Here is a 23737-nt window from a genome sequence, read left to right as displayed (position 1 = left end):
TTATTGGCCCTAAAAGTTAATATTGTTACTCCCTATAGTTTATAAATATACAAACCATGCTCCCATTTCTTTTAGATGCCATTCTTGTCATTCAGTATTTCCCTTTGGTACTGTTAATGATCATTAACACTCCTAACTGCAGTTCACAAATTAGTGCATGGTTTACAAGAACCACTGTGACCAAGTTAGCATAGAAATATTTTTGGTGCTATAAATTTATAAACAGCGGTCCCTACTTCTATTTCCTTTCCGAAAAGAAACTATGCTAGATAATGCCAATAAAATTCATCTCTCTCAGTTGACATTTCATAGTCAATAGGATCTTCACTCACTGGAAGAAAACATCATTATATGTGTAGGAGTAGTTGTCCCCCAACTCAATGCAAAAGTTGTGTATGTGTGTAATAATACACTAAAGGAGTTACAGATGAAAAATGGAAAGGAAACTGTTTCAGTCGAAATTTCACTTTAGTTCCTGTAGTATTCTTCAAAATGACTTAAATATGAATTATAAGAATAATATAAGTCATTCACTATCTCGTAAAACCTACCTGCACATCAGGAGAAGAAGACTTAGAAGGTTCTTACTATACAGGGCATGCAAGCATTTGGTTTCACGAGATAACGAGTGACCTATACCACATTTCAATCATTATAAGTGAAGTAGTATTTAGCAGAGTGTAATATTCAGGGGACTATACTTCTTATTTCCTTGATTTGGACAGAGGGGCTATTTATTCCTAAGAGGGCAAAATCTGTTCTAAAGGACTCAAGTTTCAATGAAGTTGTGAATGTTTTTCTAAATGAAAATATTATGCACCAAAAAGGATTTAAAGAAAGCTTCCACGATTTCTTTCAACAGCTTTTTGAAGACGATCTTTGGGACACCCCCTGAAAAGATGGATGGAGACCGTAACAGGCCACTAGGCCTAATACTTGCAAGGACGATGATGATGATAAAAATAAATTAAACTGTCAACTATGACCGCCATATCATTGATATTTTAGTCATACGGATGACTGACAAATGGGTGACAGTTACATGTTATCCATAATTTTAAATATTCTAGACACCCTATATGAAGTGTTATCGAAACTAAAGAGACGCCATTGTAAACCTGAACAAACATATTTTAATATCTTAAAGACTAATTCGAACAATATTAAGGGATGCTCATAAAATGCTTCATTGAAAAAAAAGAAATAGTTTTATATTTGAATGCACCATTTTAAATTCATGCGAATCTCATTCGTATTAAAAAAAATCTTATTCTTAATCCATCTCCAAGTTTTATGACAATCTCAAAAAACCTAGGAGTAATTAAATTAATAAAATTATTAATTTTTGTTTTGACGGTTGAAAATCGCTTGTTATGTGTGGCAGTCACAGCGTCGCGAGACATAACTCGATGAGTAATCTCAAACCCATGTGTCCTCTCCCTGACCTTGGAGCAGCTGGAGCTGACAGTATACGTCTGGAAGCATTCGTTTAAAGCTGTGAATTTTTAACAGTGCAGTGGTGCCTGATTAGATTGAAAATGCCAAAATCTGAAAGTCGTTTTCGGTATTTGTGGTGTTGTAACCCTTTCAGACCCCAAGGATATCCGAGAAAGACAGGTAATAGGAAAGTTATCGAATGGATGCAAGAAAAAATACCGAATTTAGTGATAGGTGATGCAATATGCAGTTCGTGTTGTATCAAATTATCAAAAATGGCATACCAGGTCTGTAGTGAACAAAGTGATGTGAGGAAATTGAATGAAGAAGAATGTGTGCTGGTGACTGATACTGAGTCGAAATTTAGTGAAGAAGGGTATGTTCCACCAGAAATTAAAGAGGAGGCTACAATACGCAATTTAAATCAATTATTAACACCCCTTGGACAGTCTCCTTTTTCTAAACGTAAGTTGACGCGCGTCAAATCATACGCAGCAAGGAAAGCCAGTGCGTGAACGAAACAGTTGGTAAAATATTTAATGTAGAGAATAAAAGTAATGATGGCGAAGAAATGATCGCACAATTTATGGAGAATTTTCTATTGTGCACTCGTCAAAGAAAAATATAAGGTTTTAACCTGTTTTCCCAAAAGCTGGAGCGTAAACAAAATAATGTCAGAATTCGGTGTTTTGTTTTATGTAGCTAGCATCTCTAAACTGACACAAAACCATAAAGAAATAATGTCTGTACCTGACAGAAAATATCAACGCCATATCCCTGAAAAAACTGTCACACTTGTCCACAACTTCTACTTAGCGGACGATATTAGCAGGATTTTAGCAGGAATTAAAGATACAAAGTTTGTGAAAGAGGGTGACAGAAGAGTGAAAAAAAAAAAAAACAAAACAAAACAAACAGCACCTCTTGTCTACCCTAAAAGAGCTCTACAAAGAATTTAAGAACAGGCATCCAGGTGTTCTACCGGGTGCCCCAGGCACGCATAATGTTTGCATATGTATTACATGTGAAAACACGAAGTTGATGTTAATGAGTATTGAAGCTATTATTCAAAGTGTAAATCCCGAAATGAATAAAATTGATTTTTTGTACAAAAAATGGTTTGTGAAAATTCTGAAAACTGCTACCTTAATAAATGTGAAAAATGTCCTGGAATTCAAAATATTTCCCAATTAATAAATGATTTCATGAAATAAAATCTAATAGAAGAAATTATATACAAAAAATGAACAACTGACAGAGCAGATATAATAACAATTAACGCAAATGCAGAACACTACATATACTATTTCATAATTTGTTTAAAATAATTCAAAGCCCACAATTTCATTGCAAAAGCTCAATCCTCATATCTAAAACATCTCAAGAATACAATCCAACATGGAGAATTTATCGTTATTGGCGATTATTCTGAGAATACAGATTCGTAATACACAGTGCGATTCAAGGATACTACTTGAGTACAAGTCAAGCCACAATACATCCATTTGTTGCTTATTTCAGAAACATTAAGAATAATTCAGTGGAACATCTGTGCTTCGCATTTATATCCAATTATTTAGTACATGATACTGAAGGGGTTCATTTATTTAAAAAAGAACTAATACTAAAACCAGGATAAAAATTTCAGAATGTGAAAAAAATGTATTATATCAGCAATGTTGCAGCAGGGCAATATAAGAACAGGAAGAATTTTGTCAATATATCTTATCACATAACGGACTTTCAGGTTGCAGCTGAGTGGCATTTTTTTTTGCAACAAGTCACGCCAAGAGCCTTTGCGACAGTGTTGGTGGAACAGTAAAGAGGCTTGCTGCATATACTAGTCTATGGGGAACTCAAATTACAAACCCGAAAGAACTGTATGAATGGGCAAAAACTAATATTCCTGGTGTTGATATTTCGTTTAAAGCGAAAAAACAACATGAAAATTAGGCTGACATAATTAAATAACGATTAGTTTCTCAGGCTGAAGACAGTGCTGGGAACACGTAGCATTCACTGTGTAGTTCCAGTTTGTAAGAAAAAAAAAATTATTAAAACATTTTCTTCATCATGTGAAGTACCCAAAGAAGTTACTGTAAGTGCACGGCGAAGTTGCGGCGCGAGAGGAGCAGTGTAAACAGCATCACGCAGCAATGACATTCTGTACAACGGGATAGCCTACCTGCTGAGCTTCTTTGTTCCGATGAATTATTTTTATTAAAAACTAGCATGGTATTTAAGTCTGCATTCTAAAATTTTCACAGTGGAATCAATATATCCTAAAGAATTAAACACATGTTTTTTCGTCTGTAAAAATGAATTGCATTTTGTGTTCTATATTTTTTTAAATTATTTTATGGTGGGCAACTATTTAAAAAATTATATGTTTTTTTTTCATTTTGAGGGAATTTATAAACTAGGCTCTCCTTTTCCGAATTGCATTAAAATCACTTTTCCATCTTCTTTTACATAGTAAGAAAACTTCAATGAATGAAACCATGTTCCAGGCTAAACCAATATTTTAAATGCTGATTGCTGCCAAATTATGAAGAATATAAATATAATATTGCGTGAAATTCATATTTAGAACATACAGAATAACCTACTATAATATTTTTAACTTTTGAGGCATCATGGTTCAAAAACATACTTTTTTGCATGGAATGACCCAACTAAAATGTTTGAAGTTAGAGAAATAGTGTAATATCACAAACTTAATGAAACCATCTAATTAAAGCTAATGTGATATAAAACTTTGAGCTAATACATACGGCCCAGGTGGAAGATATCCACCACTGTGCAGGTCAATCTCAAGCTGCTGCAAAACAAGTATGGCTGATGTTTCCAATATCGTAGCAATAGTACAGGTTGCAAGTAAATATGATGCAAATTTGTGTGAACCATATCTCCTTTCAAATATTCTGCAATGAAACAGATAATTTCAATTGCAATCTTTATAAGAGAGAATTTAAAAGGACAAGTCACAAACTGTTCAAATAAATTCTGTCAATTATGATACAACAAAAAAACTATTATTTGCATATCACCAAATACTCTCTAACATTAATACTGGAAAGTTCACGATAAGAGTGGCGAATGACTCATCAGTGCTATCTAGCGGCAGGGAATGTTGACAGTGAGGATAATGTGACACGTAGCACAGTAAACTGCATCTAACACGTGGTGTAAGTCATAAGGATTATTCTCATGATTGTTCCACAAAATGTCAGGGAAAAGTGGAATTGTTTGTTCTGTCTTCTTCTGTAAAAACTACGCTTGGCAAAAAGATGCTAGATCGTTCTTCAGATTTCCGAAAGATACAGATAGGTGAGTGAGTAGTCATATAAATACGAGTAGTCTATTACTTTTCTGCCACAGGATTATTATTATTATTATTATTATTATTATTATTATTATTATTATTATTATTATTACAGTAGAGGAGACAGTAGATAACTTGTTCTGTGACCTTATCATGTGTTGTGGCTATCACCAATGGGTATGGAGAAGGAAGATAATTAGTCTGAGATGAACTTTCGTGTCAGTAGATTCGTATAATTTTAATCATGAAACAAATTCTCTTTCTGTTAGCTCATTCTTTCCCCACTCACACGATTCACATGACAGGTCTCGTGTCCTCACCATCATCATATTATTATTATTATTATTATTATTATTACTGTTATTTGTTTTTGTCTTATAGATGTGCCATATGGGCAAATAAATGTAAAAGACAGGACCTAGACGAAACGTTTAAAACTAGAGGAACAGAGTATCTGTACAAAAATCACAGAATATGTTCGGATTGCTTTAGATTATCGGAATTCAATAACCCTAATTTGAAAAGTCAGGGGTAAGTAAAAATAAGGTGCAATTGGAAAAGTACCGAAGTTTCAAATGAGTCATAGACCTGTTAATTCTTAATATTTGTTTTAATAACAGACTGAAGAGAACAGCTATTCCTTCACTGAATTTAACAGCGCCTTCTTCCGAAAATATGGTTCAAAGTACGATGAAAGAACCGCGAAGGTCCCCAAAGAAACGCATTAGACTTTCCATCGAGGAGGCGACAGATTCTCCGATTCCAGACAGAAATGACGATAGTCCTCTACCAGGTGCCTCATAATCAGATAGTACATTAGCAATAACATGTTCTATGTGCTACGTGAATCAGTTATTAAGCTGCATAAAACTACTTTATTTCCATCATACCAAACACAATTTCTTTATAGTTTCTCCATATAAAATAGTGCAAGTCATGACTTTTTCAAACTAAATAGATGCATATTGTGATACGTAACATAAAAATACGAATTATTGATTTTGTGAAGAAAGTGTGTGAACTTATGTTTTCTCATAAAAACTGATTCAGTTAGTTATTCGCAAAATATTATTTACCTAGCCCTAGACTTTCAAGACGTTATTAATATTTCACTAAATTGAGTCCCTGTTTATTTTTTAAGATGCAAAAAATCCTAAAAGGTCAAAGATGGCTCAAGATCTTCAGATAAAGACACTTTCTAAGAAATTGATTGCAGCTCAAAAGTTGGTATCTAAACACAAAAAAATTATTTCATCTCTTCGGGCGGAAGTGAGAGCTCTGAAGACAACCAGTTCAAATACTGGTTTAATCAAAATTGTTTCTAATGATGAATTCATTATGTCGCAAGTGCGCTTAAAAAGAAAGAAAAAAAATGGGAAGGCGGAATTACAGATGTCTCCGATTTGGATGTAACTCTTGATGACAAAAATGTACAGCATACAAATGAAGAAACCGTGTTGCAAGAAAATGCAAGGGCTTATGTTGCAGGTTGGGTGTGTAGCAGAATAAATCACGAAATTTGTCGAAGAAATTTATCTTGCAAAGAAAACCCCAACGATGACATAACAACGCACATCGCAAATAAAAAAATACTGTAAAGATTCAAAAACTGTTTTCCCTAATGATGTTTCTCTAATGCTCAGCCAATTGTGTTCTGATGTTTTCAAAGAAATTGATCATGTTATTTGTAAAACTAGAATTGGTGTAAAAAAAGAACTACTTAAAATGGTAGTGCTCCCTGTTAACTTGTCCATTTGCAGTGACTGTCCCAATGTCTTCATTGATAACTATTTCAATGTGTTAATAAATTGTTACATCAAAAATAAAATGGACAACCATACAGCTAAAAAACAAAACAAGCGATGTATGAAAGCTGCTAAAGTCATGCACAACTAAATTTCATCAAATTTGAAAATATGAGAATTTATCAATTCATTTCTATTGTAATAACTTTGTAATTTGTCATTAATTAAAAATGTTATGAACAAAGTGACTCTAAAGTATACTATTTATTGCTTTGCAGCTTCTTATTGAAATCAAATGCACACCTCTCCTCTTTTCCTCATGTAACCCAGCACGACGTACGGAGTGTGCGATCGTTTCAAGCTGCTAGACGGCAGCACTGTTACTTTTCGCCGCCGCTTGCAATGCTAAACAGGAAAGCTTTCCAGTATTAATGTTAGAGAGTATTTGATATCACATACACTACCCTTAAAATCATAATACAAACTGTCAAATAAAAAGTCCTCACAGATAGCTACATATTTATGTAAGAAGCAATTACCAAAGCTCAACAGAATAACAGAGAAATATGAGAATACAATGAGTACAAACGGTAGTGGTATATTCTAAAGAATTTATATCAAATCAAAATGCTAAGACAAAGAGAAAACACCGAGCAACTTGTTTGAAACAGTGACGTTTGAAACCCGCATTTGGGAAGTCCTGAGTTCAAACCCCTTGACCAGCCAATATGAATGAGGTTTTCATGGTTTCCATCAGTCACAAAGGCAAATGCTAGATTGGAATTTACATACCATGATTCATCACTGCCTCAATCACCAATATCATAAACATTCATGAAATCAAAAATCAGTTACATCAACACTAGTCATCTATAACACACAACAGTAGAAACAGGAACTCAACAATAGTAAAAACAGCCTACCGATATAGTCAAAGATCCTATCATGTGATACGACCACACATGCTAAAAGCGTGTAAAAAAAGAGAAAAGATGGTTGACTTATCTCGTAAAGAGGAATTTGTACATATCCAATTGTTTTACGTCATTTGGGAGAATTTTGAATAACTTTGAGAAGTTCAGAATTCACTTTCGCCAGTTTCTAATTTGACGATTTAACTGTCATACAACAGAAATAGAATACAGGGGGGAAAAAAAGCTAAAGGAATATATTCGAAATTAAATGTATCTGAAACATTCCACAAAAAATATAGTGATATAAACATTAAACTCGTGATATCAAATTTTAAAAAATTTGGAAGTCAAGAATTAGCAGGGAAGTGATAAATTGGAAATTACAGTGAATTAATGTTTGCTGAGGAAGAAAAAAAAAGAAGAACTTGAGAAAGAGGAAGGAAGACAAAGAAAATGGATGAATTACATGTACATGTGGAGACAGTCATTGGCTCTTGTGACAGGTCAGAGATGTCAAAGCACCTGCACTGCGTGCTCTCAAGAACCCGCACATTTCTTTAGAAGCGATGATTGTACTTTATCTTGCTAAAAAGTGAACCTTGTTGGATTTTTTTGCTTGTAATACATGCTCTCTTCATTCAGATAAGGGTTCTTTTACTTGCAATAAATATACGAAGTTTTACTTTGCTTCCAAAGGAAACCATGGTAAGGATTTTTATCACCCTAAAGATCCATAATTCTTGGTAGATTTCAACCTCAGATCCACTGGCAAAAATAGTAATCACTAAACCATTGAGGACGACTTAAAAAAGAAGACAAGAAGCTATGAGTAGTGAAAGAAATTAAATAAGAAAGGGAAGAAAAGAAATGTAAGGAGAAAAGTAACAAAACCTGAAGAAATATTTCATAATTCGAGAGGAATGCTTTGAATATGTACATGTGCCATAATGATGTCATCAGTGTACACACAGATGTAGTCCCTGGAATTACCAATTCTACTACAAAGATACAATTAAACTGCAGGACACATATTCTTACCTGAAATAATAAATTAAAAGTGCCCCACATACTAAATCCTTCGTGTCCAGGAAAGTTATTCTGGATGTGAGAAGCCTCCAAACCTGTCAAACAGAAAGATTGCTCTTAATAAAAGAATACATCCCTATAATCATTTCTTTTTTATAATCTCTATGGTCCATTCTGAAAATGTTTAAGTGAAATAATTAATTAATTAATTTACAATTCATTTTTGGAATGGTCAGCTAAGCCTTTATTAATGCTATGTATCCATGAATTTAAATATTTTTATTCAATCTTATGGCTTAACACTTATAATATAAAACAAATTAATTCAATGTTTTATATATTTACATCGTATTGTGTCAATATACAAACATTTTCGCCCTCATGGGGCATCTTCAGGTAGGAAGTGTTTACAATATGAATTTAAAATCAATTAAAATAATATGGCCTATGTTTGAAAAATAATAATAATCGTATTGATAATATATGTAAGTATTCAGCATAGTGACAAATATTGATCATACAAATTATTAAAACATAATCACGTCAAATGTTAAAAATGCACAAGCCTACATGGCTATTAAATGTTGCTGAAGAATAAGTAATGATGACTTACAAAAGTTAAATCTTAATACAATAATATCATAGGCGCATTGTGCTATTGTCAAACTTTCATTAATAATGACTTATAAAACAATATTGTGTAAGCTTGTGTATCAGTATATTGACCAATAATAAATATATTATAGAATTATTTTATAATACACATGTATTACTGAATGTTGAGTCGTAGGAGTCAAATGGTGTGAATGACTTTTTCTGATGGGGCAAGTGGGTTGTTTTTATATTCATGTGTTAACCATCGTATGCTCAAATAGATGAAAATTGGAGAAATATATATTGAATTGAATTTCATGTAAAATGGTTAAATCTACTTGAATTGACAGTGGGAGTTTCTGAAGTCTATCATAATGTACATGTGTCTTTAAATGTTGAATTAAAGTTGATGTTTTGGCTGTGATCATTACATCAGTTCGAATGAATGAGCTGTTCTCGGTGTCCAAATAATATTATCGTGTATTCAATTTGATATGTAACAAATATTTAATATTTTTATGAAAGTGAATAACTGACTGAAAAATAAATTTGAATTATATTCAAATCTACTTACAAGTTGGGCATCGGAAGCAGAATGTAGTTACTGGCTCATGTGTTTGCTAACGACTAACCAAATGTAACGTATTTTGTATGGCTCATATGTCCGCATAGTGATATTAATAGATGAAGCAAGGGACTATGTTTTTTCTATTTAAAGAGTGTATAACGGATTTTGGTTATGGATAAGGTTTTACTTAATTATAGTACATGTTTTAACTGTTGTTTAGTTATATAGAATTCTTCAACACTATTTATTAATTTAACATCTGAACATGTGTTTAATATTTTGAAGGTATCTCTATTGAGTCCTAATTCACGACCGGTATCTATTAAATGAATAGCATATTTTGATTTTCTACGGTTATTCTTAAAGTCAGATACATGTTCACTGTATCTGACTTTAAAATTTCTACAGGTTTGGCCTATACATTTATTTTTACAAGTTATACATTCCAACTGTAGATGCTGTTATTAAGTAATTTATTTTGTTTATGAAGTCCGTTAGTTAGATTGTTTTTGAGTTTGTTACTAGGTTTGTGGGCTATATTAATATTTTCTTTTGCAAAAAAATTACTTAATCTGTTAGAGATATATTTATTATATGTAAGTGTTGCATATGTACTGGCAGAGGGGAAGAGAAGGCCTGATGGCCTTATCTCTACCAGGTTAAATAAATAAATAATAAATGTCTTTTGAGTTTTTTCGTTTTTAATGGTATGGGTTGTGAAATTTTTTTGTTTTATTTGTCTTTCTTTTTTCTGAATTAATCTTTTTATCGTTTGTGTATTATATCCATTCTCATTTGCTACTTGTAAAATTTTGCTATATTCTTTCTTATAATTCAATATGACATACAAAATTACAATAAATAAAATTTGTTGGGAAACCATAATGCTTAGAATATTTGGAGGATACTATGATATTTGCATTCTGACTCTGTATCGCATTGTAGACTGATCCTAGTTTTTTTCTCTTTGATCACACCATCGCTCAGTGAGAGGTTTGTTTTTGAGCAGGAAAATAGTTGCATTCATTTGGTAATAAAGTGGCAAAATGAACTGTGTCATCAAAAAAAAAAAAAAAAAGACAGAAATTATGAAAATATTACTTAAAAAATACATTACTGTTAAAATTTCGCGAATAAAACAAATAGTATTGCTGGAATTAGTTTAGAAACTTGATTTATTTTTGCATTATTAAACGAATTCGCGTTATTTAGAAAAAGTGCATTTACTGGGGTTATGGAAAGGAGTGCAAAGACATGATGTAAAAAACTTTCAACATGAAAACAATTTGATGAAAGATGAGTGGAATAGAGAAAATTCTCTCCAGCTCCAGGATTTGAACCCAGGTTTTCAGGTCTACATGCTGACACTCTATCCACTAAGCCACATAGGATTCCCATCCCGATGTTGGACTGAATCCTCTCAGTTTAAGTTCCACCTCTTGGGTTCCCTCTAGTGGCCTACCCTCATGCACTACATCATATATATGTATGACAATGGCACAATGTCCATACATGTGCAGAGGTGCACTTGTGAGTGAGTAACTGGCTGGGATCTGATGGACTAAGCGCAGTCTTAATATATGAAAACAATTTGCATTATTGCATCTCACGAATTTCATGGACCTCTAATACTATTAGTGCTCTTACTATAAGAGAAAGGTACTTCACACAATTCTTCTAAGTAGTCACTAACATTTTAACGAACTGTATTATGCAATAAACAACCCTAACTTTCCTTCCACTATTTCAGTTCCTAGAGGCACAGACATAAATGGTTACACTTGCTAATGCTCTGAAATGAATGATATTTTTACATTTTTTGTTAGAGCATGTGTTTTTCCATATTGCCTAACTTTGGCGCATTTTCAACTTTACAGTAATTACACAAACTTCATTTAACATTTTTCTCTCAACTTTCGTTAAGACACATTATACCAATTATCTTTTGTCCAATTGTTCCGAAATTTTTATGTATACGAGTTTTATTAATTTCTTTTTAATTATTAGCACAAATGGTTACACTCAAACGACCTAAATAGCACAAGCTACAGCTGCTCTACTACTACATAACTTTCAAGACTTCTCCATGAAACAACACACAATAAGAACATCCATAACTACACAAGTAAGACTAATCATTGAACTGATTGCTTCTTTAATTGAATCTCGGACATGTAATATAACGGGTGTACACTTGAAAACTGGTTTTGTTAAGTACTGTGTCTCAAAAGTGACAAGTAATAGCCCACCTAGTAATGATTCAGCAAGCCAGCCTTTGACAGTCCACCAGCATAGCTCAAGCAATAGCGTATTTGCCTACTAATCTAGGATTTGTACTCAGGCGTTGGTTGTTCCTGCTTGGACTGATTACTTGATTGGTTTTTTAAGAGGTTTTCAGCAACCATCAGGCGAATGTCAGGTAATCTATGGCAAATCCTCGATCTCATTTCGCCAAACATCATCTCGCTATCACCAACTCCATAGAAGCTAAATAACCCAGTAGTTGATACAGCGTCATTGCATACCCAAGTGTAAAAATTGAATTGGGAATGAGAGGGATTCGTCTATGCTTATCTACATAACAAAATAATAAAGTTATTTGTCACATTTTATTAGCTTGAATGTTTTCGGCTCAAAGGAGCCATCTTCAGAAATTATGCCCAAGAATACAATATGTGAGTTGGTACATACGTGTTATGTGATACAATGTGAACAATAAGCAAGTTATGAGAACCTGCATTAAACAATTATGGACTCAAAAGTGATTAAAATGTGGTTACAATAGGATAAAAGCTTATATAAGCTGTGAACAATAAAATATTAAAATAATAAAATGTAAAATGTTGTTCTGATTATGATTTGCTGAACCATCTGCGATAAAGTCTCCAGTATGGTGTCTTGAGTGGAGACAATTCAACTGTAATATGGAATAAAATGTGTGTCAAAAATACGGATAAGAATAATACAAACATAATGGGAATTTACAAACTAATAACAAAGAAATGTAGTTACATAAAGCTTAATACTGTTGAATCCTATACAAGCTTAATATAATATAATACAATATAATAAAATATAATATAATATAATATAATATAATATAATATAATATAATATAATATAATATAATATAATATAATATAATATAATATAATATAATATAATATATCTAGTTACAAGCTTCGCACAGCGAATTATGGATGCAAATGCACAGAACAGTTGCTATTAATATTAGTAGTACTTATGAAATAATTTAAGCGGGGTTTAATAAGTTACGAAACAATTATTAATATGTCTGAATAGCGTTATCTTGGGTTATAATAAATGAAAGAAGTAATAAATAGACAAACTTACAATCATGTATGTAGTGATGATGGTTCCGAAGTGTATGAAGGTAGAGAAGCAACTGTTGGGCATGCTTCATTTACAGATATTACTAAGCTTAGGTAACGCTGACAGTGGAAGAGGGAGAGGTTGGTTATAAACTGACAAGCAGGCACGTGGGTTGTGTGTATTCAGATTGAAAAGTGAGTTACGCAGATTGGGAACTTGTTCATTCAAAAGCAATATGCCTAAATTACATGCCTGGGCTATATAAAAGTCTTCAGCTGCATTAATATATGATAGATAGATAAAACTTTATTGTCGAAGGCATAATATATGCATAGACATGGTCAAATATATACATTACATTAAATTTAAAATATGTCAAATATAAAATACATTATTCATTTCATTTCATTTCACGGGCCCATGCGTGTATCCTCCAGATTGTAGGGACACAAATTTATTAATTTCATTTTTATATAATTCCCAAATTTTTTAGTATTTTTTTTGTAAATTTGATGTCCTCAGGCAAACTATTGTAAATTTTGATACCAAAAACCGTATAGTTTCTGCTAATATTTGTAAGATGGTGTACAGGAATAGTTAAAATATTTTTGTTACGAGTATCATAAGACATATGAAAGTCACTATTTTGGTGAAAATCAGACAGATTTTTATAAATTAATTGTAAAACATTAAAAATATATATACCATAAACAGTGAGAGTATTATACTGTAAGAAATATTCCCTACAAGAGGTCCTACTGTCAACGCCCACTATGCACCTGACAATATGCTTTTGAGCCATAAATATATCATTCAGCATGGTTCCAGATCCCCAAAAACAAATGCCATATGAAAGCCTTGACTCAACGTGTGCAAAACAAAAAGACATCAATACATCGTGATTTATTGTCGTCCTCAAAATTCTGATTTGATAACAAATACATATGTGCTATTAATAATTAACTGGCGAACTTACTCGTGTTAATTATGTAAGCATGTGCGGCTTACAGCTGTTTCGGTGTTACTTGACACCATCATCAGAGCCTTCTGGGTCTTGGCGGCATTTCGACATCTCTGCCTGTTGTGTGGGTGTGTTCGTGTAGTGAAAAGTTGTGTCAAATAGTGTGTGTGTTCTGAACTTGATCAGTGTGTTGAGAATTTGATTAGGGTGTGTTTTGGTGTGCCTGTATATTTCATATTGTTCTAGTGTGTTGAGTTTTTGGTTTCTGGGTTGTATGTGTAGAATTTCCATGTCTGTGTTTATGTTATTGTATGTCTGGTTGGCATTAGTTATGTGTTCGGTATATGTAGATGTATTGTGTCCTCTGGTTATTGCTTTAATGTGTTCTTTGTATCGAGTTTGAAATGATCTGCCTGTCTGTCCAATGTAGAAACTGTCGCAACTATTGCATGTGAGTTTGTATACGTCTGTGTGGTTGTATTTATTTGTTTATGTTGTTTGTGTGTTGAGATGTCTTTGTAGTGTGTTTTCTGTTCTGTATGCTATGTTGTATTTCTGTTTTCTGAAGGAGGATGCGATCTTATGTGTGTTTTTGTTTTCGTATGTTAGTGTGATGTATTTCTTGTGTTCTTGTGTTTGTGTGTTTTTGTGTTTGTTGAGTTTTTGTTTTGTCTTCCTTATGATGTTGTCTATTATGTTTGGGTTATAGCCATTTTCTTGTGCTATGTATTTGATTGTGTTCACTTCTTCATTGTAGTGATGTTGGCTCATGGGTATGTTGAGTAATCTGTGTACCATTGTCCTGAATGCAGCATGTTTGTGTTGTATGGGGTGATTAGATGTGTTGTGTATGTGTGTCGTGGTGGTGGTTGGTTTTCAGTATATTTTGAAGGAATGTTTGTTGTCGACTTTTGTTAAAGTGATGTCTAGGAAATTTATGGAGTTATTGTTTTCAAGTTCCAGTGTGTATTGGAGTTTTGGGTGTATTTTGTTTATGTATTGGTGTAGTTTGTGTATTTGTCGTTTGTTTCCTTTGTATAGTATGAGTATGTTGTCTACGTATCTGTGCCAGTATATTATGTTGTCTGCACATTTGTTGTGGTTATTGTTGAGTATGTATGTTTGTTCTATGTTGTGTAAAAATATCTCTGCTAGTATGCTAGATATGGGTGATCCTATTGGCAATCCTTCTGTTTGGGTGTAGTATTTGTTGTTGTATGTGAAGTAGTTTTGCTTTGTTATGATGTCTGTGATTTGGATGATTTCTTCGATGTGTTCTTGTGGTGTGTTGTTGTCTATGAGCATTTGTTTTAGTATCTGTACTGTGTCTTGTATTGGTATGTTAGTGTATAAGTTAGTGATATCGAAAGATGCTAGTGTTGCACTGTGTGGAATGTGTTGTTTTGTTTTGTTGACTAGGTCTATAGTGTATTTTTATTGTTGTCTGTTTTCCGAATTTTATGTTGTTTCTGATGATTTTGTCCATGTATGCTGGTGCCTGTTTGTAGTTGAATGGAGGTCTGATTGGTATGTTTTCTTTATGTATCTTGGGTAGTGCGTCGAGTTTAGGCGCTGCTGGTTTGATGGGTTTGAGCTGTTGTTTCATATTGTGCGGTATTACGTGTTTGCTTTTGTTGATTGTGTTTTATATTGTTTTGTGGTATTGTGTGGTGGGGTCTTTTTCAAGTTCTGTGATGTTTTGTTTAAAGTTGTTTATGTGCTATTGTTCAAAGGGAGAATAATGTGCAAAACCTCATTTATATTGGTTAATTCATGACCCTGCTCGATTAGATGAGTGGCGAACTTAGACTTTCTTCTGTTATGCTTAAAGTCGGCAACAAGTTCGCTGTACATAGTTCTAAAGTTTCTACGAGTCTGGCCAATGTATTTATGTGGGCAGTTCTTGCATTGCAACATGCATATGCCCCCACTTTGATATTTATCACTGGTGTGGAGCTTATTGGGAATGATATTATGTAATTTGTTATTTGTGCAAAAACCTACACTAATGCAGTGTTTTCTGAAAAAATTACTGAGTTGGTTAGAAACTTTACTGATAGTAGGAGAGTTTACCGTGTGTGTGTAGTATGTTGGTTATGAGAGAGTTTGCCTTTGCATTTCTGAAGTAGTTTGTCTATTACCTGTTTATTAAAGCTGTTGGTTCTCGCTAAATTAACAATATATTCATATTCTTTATTAAATTGTGCTTTACGTAAAGGGATTGTTAACAATCTATCAATGAGAAATCTGAATTTACTGAACTTGTGTGTTTCAGGGTGGTTATTAGAGCTGTTGCTAATAGAATGGTCAGTGGAAGTGGGTTTTCTGAAAATATCAAAGATAATTTTGGAGTTCTTTATAGAAATTCGTAAATCCAGAAAATTTATGGATCGGTTTAGAGCTGATTCAGAAGTAAATTTTATATTCGGATGCAATTGATTAACAGAATTGGTAATACTGTCGTTAATATTGTTGTCATTATCATAGAAAAGTAATGTATCGTCTACATATCTAAGGTATATAGTGATGTTGAACTGATTTGAGAGGGTATGTACATTATTACTTTCAAAATCCTGCAAGAAAACTTCTGCTAGAAAACTGGACAGTGGGTCATCCATTACCAGACCTTGATTCTGCTGATATAAAGTATTGTTAAACGAAAAATAATTTTGCTTTAAAGAAACATTTAAAAGATGAATAACTTGGTCTATTAAGGTGGAATTTAATTGGACATCAGCAAGTTTTGTTTTAATTATATTCAAGGTACATTGATGGGAATGTTGGTATATAAATTGGAAATATCTACAGACAACAATTTAGTTCTTTTTGAAGGTTTTAATTTAGAAAGAGTCTTAATTAAATGTCTAGTATTTTGTGACTATATTTATCATCCATAATCAAGTTATGTTTAAAAAATTTATTAATTTTACGATTGGGAGCATTTTGACTGTTTACTATGGGTCTCATTGCTAACTCTGATTTATCTATTTTAGGCAACGCTTTCAAAATGGGTGCTTGAGGGTTAATCTGAACTAGTTTATTAATCGAATTGGCCTGGATAAGATCAGGAGAATTCTTTAATGCTGTTTTCAACTGTTTTTGGTAATTATCTGTGGGGTTTGTTTTAAGTTTACAATGTGATTATTGACACACATTTCATTCCTTATTACAGTTGAATTGTCTCCACTCAAGACACCATACTGGAGCCTTTATCACAGATGGTTCAGCAAATCATAATCAGAGCAACATTTTATATTTTATTATTTTAATATTTTATTATTCACAGCTTATATAAGCTTTTATCCTATTGTAACCACATTTTAATCACTTTTGAGTCCATAACTGTTTAATGCAGAGGCTCATAACTTGCTTACTGTTCACATTGTATCACATAACACATATGTACCAACTCACATATTGTATTCTTGGGCATAATTTCTGAAGATGGCTCCCTTGAGCCGAAAATGTTCAAGCTAATAAAATGTGACAAATAACTTTATTATTTGTTATGTAGATAAGCATAGACGGATCCCTCTCATTCCCAATTCAATGTATTAGCTTATCGGTCCTTATTATGTCTCTTAAATTCAAGTGTAAAAAGCTTTTGGCAATAAAATCTACCGACTTATACATTACATAATTATGTAAATTTATTGCCTTACCTTATTATAAATGCAGAAAATGTCTACCATCCTCTTTAATACACATTACATATCTTTCGAAAATAAGTCTTTTTGAACTTCTTTAATCCAAACAAGAACATGTCTATAAAACACTGGTTTGACCTACGCTAATTGAGTTCACAAGGGCTGGATCCTTATACTTAGGCTTTAAGCCCATGTCCTATGCTGAATACAGCAGCAAAGCATGGACCATTAGCGCTAAAAAAGGAAAAGGCTAAAGCCTAATGAAATGAGATTCCTAAGAACAGTAGGACATAATGGACTGTATAAGAAAAGGAATGCAGATACACGGGAAGAACTACAAATTCCACCTCTTCTAGGTTTCATACAGGATTTCAGAAACAGATGGAAAAATCACGTCCTACAAATGGACACCTCAAGAATTCCATGCCAAATTTTTAATTACCAGCTCAAGGGAAAGTGGATGTTAGGAAGATTTAAAAAAAGGTTTGCTTGAGATCGTAACAGGTCAGCAAAGGTCTAATACATGTCAGAAGGATGATTGGAAACATTTCTAGACACACACTGTATTTAATCTCTACTGATATAATTGAACCTTAAGCACATGGTCCATTTCATTCCATTTATGGAAGACTTTTGTCTCATAAGATCTTAGTTTTAACAATTTCAGATGGGAGCCTTAACCTTTTGCTACCCTGTAACGGGGATGACTACTATATCTTTAACAATTTCGTCGTTTTCCAAGCTGATGTCTTGGATACATCTGTCTGTTGAGCTAACTTTCTTATGATTCTGTGGGAGACTGTTCTAACCTATAGCCTACCAGTATGTCAGTGATTCTCAACCTATGGGTTCCAACCCAATGGTAGATCCCAAGGGGGCGTTTGCTGGGTTACACAAGGGCCCCATAAAAAATATATATACAGTGAAATCCCATTATACTATACCTCGATATACATCAGAATCAGATATACCGTAGATGCAATGATGTCCCCCAATACTTAAGGAATTTATGTACTGTGTGACATATGCAATAACAGTATCTGTGTTTAACTCACAATGCAAGTTGTATAAGTTCCTTTGTCTGTCGCACTGGGTTGGAGTGTGGTAGCTTTGTTCCAATGGGAATGATGGGAAGAAATTAGAACTTTATAAATGATGCCAATCTGACAATTTTAAAGAGATATTATGACTATCCATTATTTAAAGAATTTGTCATTTTTATAACACTAATGGCCAGTTTTTCCAAGTAATGTTTAATTTGGCTTAACAAATGTTAAATTAACAGCTGGTTTATTTTTAACGTTTTGTTAAGATGTTTTCCATTTTTACAACATAATTTTGTTTAAAATAACCAACACTTAACTTTAACTGTCGTTAATACTATTCTAACTACTCAACAGCAGTTGGTAATGATTTTGCATATATAAGACAACTTCTTATTGGCTGATATTATTTAAATTCTGTACTGTAGAGTAAGTCATGAAACATGTGTAAAATCGTAACCTGTTACAGTAGCCATAATTCATACAGTACAGAGACTTGATAAATGAAAGTTGCATTGACTACTATTGAATAATAATAATTATTATAAGTATGGTTATATTTTATAATGCTAAATATGAATTCCTGTTTAGAAAAATCTAAGAATTATGACCACCAGGTGACAATAATTACACGAATGTGTGTGTAGTCAACTGTACACAAAACCCCGAGGAGAATTCAGTATCATATAAAATTCTCTAATTCAGGTCCATGTATAAATTATATGTAATTTCGTCCTAAAGAAGCAATTGCTGCTGAAACATTTTATTATTTACTCACTGCGTATTTTGAAACACTATTGACATCGGCTATAGTTGAAGAGCCAGTAACATAGAATCTAGAGTTAATAGTAGCTGGTGAATTGGAACAAGTGGCCTACCTATTTCTGTTTGTAAGATATTCAAATCTGACTTCAATTTCTTGCCACATTGAGATCGCACATTTCCTCATATTAAATGGATAATAGCTCAGCATTGAAATAAGCGTCAGTATGATAATCAGTTGACTTATAAAGATTATCTTCCCTATATTAATATTCCAAAATATCTTTTAAATTATATTTACCAGTCTTATGGCCGGTTTCACAAAGCTTCATTAAGGTTTTAATTATTCATTAATGTATTTACTGGTTCATTAAATCATTTTTATATCTCACCAAGCATCTTTAGCCTAACGAACCAGTAAAACTATCATTAAATTTAGTGATAGAAATTTCCGTCTTTAAATTTTTAATTATTCATTAGTTGCAATATAAAATGGCGGAACGTTTCGACGCGGAATTGTTATATCTGGAACTGCTCGAAAATTAAGAGTCAAATGGAGATAATGTTAACCATTTAAAAACCGATCATTTTGAAAATTTGAATGACACAAAAATTCACAAAAGATACCGCGTCACAAAGATCGTGGTACCAGTACTCAAAATTTTAGAAGAAACTGATCATAGGTTAGAATATCATAAAAACGGCTGAGACAAAGCTGAAACTAGTCAACTAGGTAACATACGACTCAGTTTTATTTTAAGATATGAAAGTGATTATTATAACTACATACCGGTACCTAAGAAATATTAGTAAATTAATACATAATGTGCATTCAAACATAACAAAACTTAATTGGTATATTAACTTTCATTTATTAGAATTATATTATAGCTAGCAATAAGATATGTTTGCACTGGCTTTAAAACAGAAGCGAAAGAGTTGGATTCTTGGAATTTATAATCGTTTTCTTCCCGATGGAAATTTAATTTTCCAGCAGGATAATCACCCCGTGCACACCGCCATAAACATTCAAAGACGGTTCACGGAAAAGCATGAAAAAGAGGAGGATTGACAAATATCGAGACATCCCACCTCAAAATCCAGATCAGTTCTGGGATCAAGTTCTGGCTACCTGGGAAGATTTCGCTAAGGACCAGAACTATTTCCGTGATCTGGTGGACTCAATGCCCTGAAAATGCCAGGCAGTGATAGACGCCGGTGGCATGTGGACAATGTATTAGATCCACATGTGTATTTCTTTTATTTTTCTTTAATTTGTTTGTTTATTTTTGTTTTATTTCGGGAAGAAAATTGATCTCCCAAGAGTTTTTTAAATTCTCCTAGTGGAGCCAGAGTTGCGAAATAATTTGTTCCACTACACAAAATTAAAAAAATGAAGAAAGGTAACATGTATAAAAATTAGTTACGTTAATTAAAAAAAAGTTATCGCTGAGAATCGAACACGGGCCCCTGGGATGGCAAGCCAACTCGCTACTGACTGCTCCATCGAGAGTGATGACGTAATCAGCACGACGAGGCACATATAGCTGCTCGGCTTGAAGTCTACGGAGACAGCGCACATATAAATGTACTCGTGTAAATATTTTAATGTTCAGTACTAGTTAATGTTTCATTTGGACTAATTTACTGAAGCTTGGTGAAACTGGCCCTTACTGTAAACATTCCTCAAAGAGAAACATAACATGTTATTTTCACAACTTTTGTCTGAACAGCTGTGGTGTTATCCACCATGTTTAACTGTTTGTTAAATGAGTTAACAGCCTGAAATCCTACATTTAAAGTTAACAAACAGTTAAGAATCTGTTAAGCCAAACTGGTGTTGAACAAATGGAAAAAACTGTATTTAACAATCTGTTGAAGGTTTAACAGTCGTTAAGTGTTCTAACAATACTTGGACAAACCGGCCATAATACTTTTACTGAACTATAAAATCGTCTTTTTGTATTTATAGCTGATTTATGTTTTCAGTTGGAGACAATGTAACTATATTAGCCACATTTGTTCAGTTGGTCAGTGATTAAATGTTGGCGAACCTGTTATGCTTGAATATTGAATAAGCTGGGCAGTAGAGAGGAAATGTGTTGCCAATGGTTTTCAGTTTAAGTTCAACCATTATATTCATACCCATATGTCAAACCAAAAAACATATCTTGTATGCATAAAGTGATTAAACAATTCATTTAAACTGATAAGCAATTACACTCCTTTGGGGAGTAATATGTAAAAAAAAACTGCATTTGATTTAATAATGTCTGACAGGCGATGTAAACAGTGCCGGTAGAGAGGGAGAAAAGAATTATTGCTATTTATATTCAACCAATGGCAGAGGTCTCAGTCCATCCATGTCTTGAAGTAGAATGCTTCAGACTGCCCAACTTCAAGATAAGAGTGAAATGAGGTATCTGCCATTGGTACAATTGTCTCTCTCCCTCTCCCTCCTCTTTCTCTCTCTAATAAAACTGCTTGTATAATGGAGAGCTGTAAAACCGATCAGGCTGTGTAACATGAGATGTAATTCTGACTTCTGCCACCACTAACTTGGCTTTAACCTCGCTTCAATAGCCTCTCGAAAATATACACTGAGTTGGAGGTCTATGTTATTTGTCTATAACATGATCTATTTCCACAAGTGTACGCAATCTAGTTTTGTTTTTCAATCTCTAAACTATTCTTTGTATTTTACACGTGCTAAATGAAACATAACTCCAGTTATTTTTATGTGCGAACACCAGCACTTGCGTTTACAGAAATCTACTGTATTGTGTATACAGGTTTGAAACTTGGTGTGTTTGTGTGTTCTTAATCCTTCAGTGGGCCTGACATGATATGTTACCTGTTAACATACTGTTAAATGGGTCTGTTGTTCAGATGCGTCAGTAAAAGAAGTGATATTACAAATTGAGAGACCAGGTATGTGTAGTAGGTGTACACACGAGATTTTAATTTGACCATACAGTATTAGTTGAGTGGCAGATATGGTAAGGTAAACACTCACTTACCAGAAAAAAAAATTGATACATTCGGATTTTTATTATAGTATTGCTTACTTGTCCGCATTTTCAAATTGATCATCAAATAGTGTTATTTACCACTAGAGCACATTATTTCATTGCAGTGTTCTGAACTGAACCTGGAAACAAAATGAATAGCTTAAATGAGGGGTTCAGGAGTAAAATACGGTAAGTGACGTTTTAGTGTTTTGAAGTTATTACGTAGGTAAACATTTATACATGCAAAAGTTTGTATGGTTACCGGGAAAGTGAAATCTGTATACTTCTGTCATCTGTTGAGATCTTGAAAAACTAACTAGCCTACTGCGTTAGACGCAGAATCTAAGATACCATATTATATGCTACATATTTCATTTTGGACCAAAATGTCAGTTACCATGTTTTACGCCCAAGCCTCTCAAATAAACTGTGAAGAATATACCTGGCCAATTCAATACTTCCCCAATCTTATTCCATTCTTATTCCATTACATTGCCATAATTCTAATTTTACAAATTGTAAAAAACTCTTCATACTGTTAGACTAACAAAATAAGCTTTGGGTCATTTAATTTACACCTTCAATATTACCATGATTGGAGGCCTTGTAATTGATATATAATTTTAATGACATTCTTTATTTCTATCTTGGCCTGTACAGAAATCCATTTAGAATTCTGGACGGTATTCAGTCATGTGGATAGAGGTGATACGACCAAGTGGGCGATGCTCCATTTGAAATAATGCAAAGAATAAAAAGCTGAATGCAACAAACGAATCCATTCTGGTAAGTGAACGCCTACCTTTAGGCAAAGACGAATTGCAGAAGACAGGTTAAAAATCACGACGAAAGTTAAAAAATGTTTCGTGAATAAGTTGTAAGTGCAGTTCACAAGAATATTTAATTAAATTTCTGTATACCAGTATATCCTCAGCGAGTAAAAGTTCTGCTGTACCACAAGTATATTATGTTATAACACAAGGTAAATCATTTCCCTGACCCCTATACTGTAACACGGTTTTATTGTCATACAAATATGAAACATAAAAGTCTTAAAAATTAGTTTTTGTTTCGATAATTTTTTTTTTTTAATTTATAACTTTCAATAAACGCCTTGATTTTTCACAGTGAGTACAGTAGCTTCTCAGACAACAATAATTATACTACTCAAAAAGGTTTTCATAACATGGACAAGAATAACTGTTTTTATGTAATTTGTATGTCCTGATTACGAATATGGCATTGAAGAAGTATCTACACGTCACATTTTCTCAGAAACTTATATTTTGTAGTTAGCGAATTGTATAAAAAAGTGTTGAAACCTACCCACTTTGAAAGAGGTTCTTTTCTTTAATGTAGATCTTTTACACA

At 33.1% G+C, this 23737-nt stretch overlaps 1 protein-coding gene across 2 annotated transcripts in view; it reads right to left on the bottom strand.

Annotated features, from left to right (window-relative positions):
- Window positions 1–23737, bottom strand: part of LOC138705782 (ubiquitin-associated domain-containing protein 2-like) — a 76461-nt gene that overhangs the window by 30122 nt on the left and 22602 nt on the right. Inside the window, exons 3-4 of one of the 2 annotated variants that reach the window (XM_069834418.1) lie at window positions 8460–8542; window positions 4212–4361 (exon numbers count right to left, since the gene is read on the bottom strand). In XM_069834418.1, the coding sequence (XP_069690519.1) occupies window positions 4212–4361; window positions 8460–8542 (233 nt within the window). The remainder of the gene's footprint in view (window positions 1–4211; window positions 4362–8459; window positions 8543–23737) is intronic. The other variant, XM_069834419.1, reaches the window with a different exon arrangement.

Source organism: Periplaneta americana, chromosome 9 (assembly GCF_040183065.1).
Source record: "Periplaneta americana isolate PAMFEO1 chromosome 9, P.americana_PAMFEO1_priV1, whole genome shotgun sequence".
Classification (NCBI taxonomy): domain Eukaryota; kingdom Metazoa; phylum Arthropoda; class Insecta; order Blattodea; family Blattidae; genus Periplaneta; species Periplaneta americana.
Note: the sequence above shows the minus strand (reverse complement) of the source record. Positions and strands in the feature narration are given on the sequence as shown.